The 6,901-nt window shown below is 24.3% G+C and overlaps 1 protein-coding gene across 1 annotated transcript; it reads right to left on the bottom strand.

Annotated features, from left to right (window-relative positions):
- Nucleotides 1-418: 418 nt before the first annotated feature.
- On the bottom strand, nt 419-4,503 carry LOC117170206. The gene is made up of 2 exons (XM_033356818.1): nt 4,119-4,503; nt 419-742 (listed from the first exon to the last, which is right to left on the bottom strand). The coding sequence occupies exon 1, from the start codon at nt 4,470-4,472 to the stop codon at nt 4,125-4,127; it is 348 nt and encodes a 115-aa protein (XP_033212709.1). The 5' UTR covers nt 4,473-4,503; the 3' UTR covers nt 419-742; nt 4,119-4,124.
- Between the last annotated feature and the right edge of the window lie 2,398 nt (nt 4,504-6,901).

Here is a 6,901-nt window from a genome sequence, read left to right as displayed (position 1 = left end):
GGTACGTCCTGATTTTTTTGTCTAAAAAATAATTTTCTGTATTTTCAATTAAACTTTATCTTAATTAATCCTTTTCTATCGCTAAATGTAAAAAAATCTTGAGCTTTTATAATCAATATCGATGTCCTTTAACCAAATTTCTCCTTCTAGCTAAGATTTCTTATAAGAAATTCTTAAAATAATTCTAAGTTTCTACTAATATTGTAAAATAATGTTCTTGCTAAAAAAAGCATCAGTTTTTCATTTCTTTTATTTATATTAAAATAATAAATCATTATGATTAAAAAAATAATAAGAAACCCTACTCCTGGTAAAAATGAATGTGAATTGTATTGTTTTTATACTCAAAAGTAGCGTGACTCTTAAATAATTAATTATAAAACAGTGAACTGCTTTTAGTAAACACTCTTCATTTCACGCTTATTAGTTTACTTATAATAATGTTAATATTATTATTAATAATGATAAAATAATAATAATAATAGGTTTAAGAATAATCGGGCTGCGCCCGTCATTTAACAATCTGCACTAGTATTCACCTACAATAGTCATTAATTATTTTTTGTAGTAGGCAAGGAAAATCGCAGTAAAACCCGTGTATAGCACAGTGTATAATTAAAATATAAGATTCATAATTTCATTTAAAAATTCCCAGTCGTCATATATAGGGATATTAGGGATTATTATATAGGGATTATTATCCCTCATATATCCTTTCCTGCTTCCATATTCCTGCTTGGTACTGAAAATAAAACAATATTTACTTTAAACAATATTTATAAGTTACATAAAGTATAAATAAAAGAGGACTGTGCACTTTAATTAACTAATTGTTTAAAAAATGATTAACACGGTTCAAGGAGCTAGTATTTTTTTGAATTAATTTCGGTAAAATAAACAAAGGATTAAAATAAATGATCGGTTAAACATTAATCAGCCTGAAGTGTAAAAATAATTAAATATTTTACAATGACGATAATGAAATATATAACCATTAGCAGGAAATTTGTTTAGTGCAATAATGATAACACCATAATAATTTATAATTATTTTTTAATTGAAATCTTTTGAAATTAAAAAATATACATTGAACGATTTTTAACTGAAAATGTTCTAACTCAAAGCATTTTGGGTTACTTTAAATTAAGAAAAAAGAAAAACAACATTTCAAATTGAATGAAAAGGAATGAGAATTGTATTATTTATAAACAAAATATTTTAAAGTTGAATCATTTGAAATTGCATGAAATTGAAAAGTTTTAAATTAGAATTCTAAATTCTATCATTTTTAATCCAAGGGGTTCAAAATTTAAACATTTTATTCAGAATTAAAGAATATTGATTTTGAATTGTTTGGAATTGAAATTTCAAGCTGAGGACAAATTCAAGATCTTCAAATTAAATAATTCCAGATAAGAAGTAGGTAGAAGCATTTAAACATAACATTTTTTGAAATAATATAAGTTTTAATTCCAAGCGATTAAAATTTGACAATGTGCGATTGAAAACTAAATTAAATGTTTTTAAAGTCAAAGCTTTGAAAATTCTATAATTATTAATTTCCATTAGACAAAGCAATTATAAATAATTATTAAAATATTAATATCATGAATGTCAAAAAATAAATTAATTTTCATTATTGAGAATGAAACAATTATTAATTATAAAACTTCAAACTTTAATCTTAACACTTACATTAGAAGTTAAAATAGTTGTTGTTAATTCTTGAAATTTTTCAAACAAATATTTTTTAATTTTAAATAATTTACTTTTATGAATCTTTAACATAAAAATCAGACAATGTGATGTCATATTAAAAATTGTAATTTCATAGCAAAATCAATACCAACCTTGCTATATATATTTCCAGTGATTGGAATAATTTTGTAAATATTTTCGGAGACGTTCAATTAAAAAATAATTTAATTTTCAATGTCTGCTTGCATAATTTAATCCTCCAGTTAAGTTGTATTATTATGGAAATTTTTAATCTGACAAATAAATTTAATTCTATAAGGTACTGAATTAATAATAATTCTAAAACATTTAAAAATTAAATTTTCTTTGGTCGGAAACTTAAAAAGTTAATGAATTATAGCCTGAAGCTTAAAATTCAGTCATTCTATTTTTCGTTTAATATTCATCTGTTTTCGTTAAATATTGAAATTTTTGATTCAGGACATTTTCCATTTTTTTTTGAAAATCCCTTTTTTATTGAAAATTAATTGTTTTAACAGAACATTTTACTTTTTCCATTTTCGCTTAAAATTTATTTATTGATGTAGAAAAATCTGTCAATAAACGAAATTTGAGTTTCTTAAAAATTAATTTCTTATGCTGAAAAATGCACATTCTTGGTTGCAAATTCTGCATTTTGGACAAGATTTTTATCCGTTTTATTAACAGTACAACATTTATTTTCTTAATGAAAAAAATCAAATGTTTCGTTAAAAACTCAAATTTTTGTAGAAAAGTCAAATTTGGGGTTGAATTGGAAAATTCATGTAATTTTTCAAAAATAATTTTTTTGCTTGGAAATTCATCTTCTTGATTAAAAATTCTACAATTAGCCTGTTTTTTTTATTACTCACATAATTTCATTCTTGGCTTAGAATTAAAAAAAATATTATTTCCCGTTTTAATACTTAATTGCTTAATTCCTTGTTAAAAATAATTTAACCTTTTTATTGGGAAATTCCACTATTTGATTCAATATTCTTTATATTCTGTCGAAATTTAATATTATTGGTTAAAAGGTAATTTATTTCTATGAAAACCTAAAACTTTTTTTTGTGACTTTGAATTCAACTATTCTATTTACATTAAGAAATGTATCTTCATTGGAAAAGAAAATTAAATATTTGGCTAAAAACTCAAATTTTTTGTAAAAAACATGTATTGTTGGTTGATGTCACTTGTTTTTGATTGACAATAAAAATATTTTCAAATTTTATATGCCCGTCTTCGGTTCAAACTTTAAGTTTTTTATTGAACACCTTTTTTTATTAAAAATTAAGTATTTTACTTGAAAGTTTAATTTTTCCATTTTCAGTTTCAAATCTATCCTTTTAAAATGAGAAATTAATTTATCATTGAAAATTCATGTATTTTATTCGAAAATTTGTCTTTTTCATAGAAAATTGTATTTTTTTCACAGTTTAAACATTCTATTATATCAATTTTTGTTAAAAATAGAGTTTTTTTATTTGAAAATTCTGCTATTTAATAAAATATTGTTCCTTTTTTTTCTTGAAATTTAAGCTTCTGTGTTAAAAATTAATTTACTTAATTGAAAATCTAAAGATTTAAAAAAATGTATTCTTTTGCTGGAAAAAATTGTTTTAACTGAAAATACTTTTATACTACATACAGTCGAAAATGTATCTGTTTTAGTGAAAAACTAAAATTTCTAGGTTAAAAACTAAAAATTTTGTACGGAGAATTCGCATCATAGGTTAAACTCACCGGTTATTGATTTGAAATAAAAATAGTTTTTATATTCGTTCAAAAATTCCTTTTTTTTTACTGAAAATTAATTAGTTCACTAAAAAATGGAATTATTCTATTTTTGCTTTTAAATGTTGTTTAAAAAATACTTTTTCTTTTGAATCGACATCTTCTGTTTCCCGATTCAACTGTTTTTTAACCATCCTTTTTTCGTGAAAATTCAACATTTTGCGTTTAATTTTTTTCTTTCTTAATCCAAAATTTTTTTTTGGTTCAAAATTAGCCTTTTTTGTACCAATTAAATCTTTTAGGTTACAAATTGATCTTTTTGGTTACAGAATTAACTATTTTTCTGAAAAATGATTTCATCACGTTAAAAATAATTTTTAAAGCGCCGCTAAAAATACTTGGATTACAAAGAAGAGGATGAGAGCCACTGAGTAGTTACCTGACGAGCGCAGCTCGGCCCTCACATGCGGAGAACCGTCGGCCCGGAAGGATGGGAATAACGAATCAACGCGCATGTACAGCGTGCGCGCGCAGCCTTTTCGCTAGTTTAACAGCGGTTCTCAGCATATGAGATCCGAGCGGCGATCCTTATCTAAAGTTACAGTGACTCTCATTTGCTCCCGGGTTATATGAATTTTATACAACATATTAAGGGAACTTACAGTGGCTTAGTGCGATTTGCAACTGTTCTTTTCAGCGAAGGTCATAGCTTCGGCCTTTCTCGCATCAGCGGAACATGGTAGAGCTTTGTCAACGACAGGTTGTCTTGCTTTTTTGTATTCTGGACTTGCCTCGCATCTTTTCTCAATTGCGGTTCCAAATCCTGAGTCATCAAGTTTCATGGTCTTTTTTTGTTCTTCTACGAGATTATCGGCAACTTTTTGAAGGTCTTCAAGCTTATCACTAATTGCTGGCCACGTATCTTCAATTTTAACATGACATGTCTTCTCTATATCAGCAGGCTTTAAACCAAACAGTTTATCCAGTTGATCCACTACTTGCTTTTTGTCATACATTGGGGTTTTTGTCGCTTTCGACGCTGCCTCCAAACCTTTACATTTTTTAAATACATGTGATTTTATTATTTTATGATTTTATTAAGGTTTCAAAGCAATTTTTGAATTTTGCGGCATGGTTTTAAAATTTCATTTTAAAAAATCCTAAAAACTTCAGACAAAACGTGCATTTTTGACAATTTACAGACTTTTCACTAAAAAATCTTTTTTGGTTGCAAATTCAACTATTTTCTTAAAGATTCGTCTCTTTATATTAATGCACATATTTTTTACATAAAATAAAAATATTATTTGCTCAATTATTAACTATTATACTTTTTGTTAAAAATTCGCTTTGATTAAATTTTTAGTACAAAATTTATTTTGTTGCTTTGAAATGTAACACATTTATTTCAGATTTATATGTTTTGACAAGAAATTAGTTTTCTGTGACGAAAATTTATATTTTGATTAAACAGTTAACTACTTGTCTGATTTTTTTTTGTTTCTTTATGAATTTAACTGTTCTTTTTATGCGAAAGTCGAAATACTTGGTAAAAAAGTCATTTCAGTGCTTTAAAAATTATTATTTGAGTTTATAATTTGACTTATATGTATTTAATAGAAAATTCAAATAATTGGTCGAAAATTCACTTTATTATATGGAAATAGTCTTCAAAACAAATAACAAGAAATTCAGTACTGCTAATTTTTAAGATTTATTTAACAAAATAAATTTGAGGATTTCTGCACTTAAAAATAGGTAAAAAAATGTAGAAGATTTTCACAAATTTTTTTGTTATGCAGGACTTCAACTCTATTCGGAAAGTTTAAATACTCAAAAATGTATTTATAAGCTTTGAGAGCTTTTATGAGAATTGAAATTAATTTAAATCTTAAAAAGATTACCAAAGCTTTTCATAAAAATCCAGATTAACAAACAAAAATAACGAAAAAAATGTACAAGCTTTTCAAGAATTTCGAAAGTTTTTAAGAAAATAAAACATTTTTCTTAAAAATCCCTGTGTAAATTCCAAAAGATTCTTTATTTTGAAGAATTCGTTTCCAAACCAAATTTTTAAAGATTTCTAAAAGTTTTAATAATAAGGTAAAAATCTTTTTTTGTTAAAAATGCATCTGTTTGATCAACATTTTAGGTCAAAACTAATTTCGCCGTTTAAGAATGTATATATTTTGTTTTTAATTTGTATCCTTTAGCAGAAAATTAATTTTCGGTACTAAAACTTTGTAATTCCTGCAAAAAAATTGCCCATTAAAAAAATAGAATGTTGTTTACGTAAAAATGTAACTAGTGAAGTCATATTTTTTGTTTAAAAGTTCATCAATTTATTCGGGAAATTAAGTTTTTTTGGTAAAAATTTGGATTTGACAAATCTAAAGTTTTGAACTATCATTTTGAGTTTTCTATAAGATCTTAAAAAGTTTTATTTGTACAACCCTTAAATCAAATAAACAAAAAAATTCTTGACCGCTTATTTTAAAGATTTTTAAAGGTTAATTTCAAGTTTTGCTATTTTAAAATTGGCCAAAAAAGAATCTGGAATATTTTAAGAATTTTTTTTTTAATTTTGCAGGATTTTAACTTTTTTCGGAAAGTTTCATTATTTCAAAAAATATTAAAAAGTTCAAAAAAAATTTCAAGTGATTTTAAAATAATGAAAATCTTAAAAAGATTTCAAAACTTTTAATCAAAGCGAAGATTTTTGAAAATTCTAAAAAAAGTAGAAGCTTTGAAGAATTTTGAAACGTTTCAATGAAAAGGTGATTTGGTTGTAAATCTATATGCTTTCGCATATACATAATAAGTAAATGCATTTTTTAAATAAACAATAAGTTTGTTCACATTGTTTGTTCAGAATATATCATTTTTTGGCTAAAATTGCAACTGTTTTATTAAAAGTCAAGCAACTTCGTTAAGAATTCATTTTTTGCTGAAAAATGTGTTACTTCGTTTAAAAATTTGACTTTGTTTGTGGAAAATTACTTTTTGAGTTTTCTCCAGAATTTTAGCAAGATTATATTTTTATAGCCTGGAGAAAAATGAACAAAAAATTCTCTGCCACTAATTTTTAAGACTTATTTTGAAAGATTAGTTTCAAGTCTTCTAATTCTAAAAATATGTCGAAAAAGAGTCCAAAAAGATTTCTCAATTATTTTATTTTATTTTTGTATGATTTTAACTTTTTTTAGGAAAATTTAATTATATTGAAACATTTATGAAGTTTGAAGAGTACTTAAAAGATTTTACAATAATTTGAATCTTTAAAAGATTTTGAAACAATTTTTAAGCTAAATGTAGATTTTGAAAACTACAAAAAAATGTGAAAACCTTTCAAGAATTTCGAAAGGATTTAAAATAATAATAATAGAGCAAAAGTAATTAAGTAAAATGCAAGGGACTAGATAAATCAAGGAGAAATGATGAGGGT

The sequence above is a fragment of the Belonocnema kinseyi genome, chromosome 3 (assembly GCF_010883055.1).
Source record: "Belonocnema kinseyi isolate 2016_QV_RU_SX_M_011 chromosome 3, B_treatae_v1, whole genome shotgun sequence".
NCBI lineage: Eukaryota > Metazoa > Arthropoda > Insecta > Hymenoptera > Cynipidae > Belonocnema > Belonocnema kinseyi.
This window is presented reverse-complemented; position numbering and strand designations above follow the sequence as displayed.

Bases quoted from the DNA above. Each gene is read 5' to 3' on its own strand.
- LOC117170206 (XM_033356818.1), bottom strand. From the start codon at position 4,472: ATGTATGACAAAAAGCAAGTAGTGGATCAACTGGATAAACTGTTTGGT.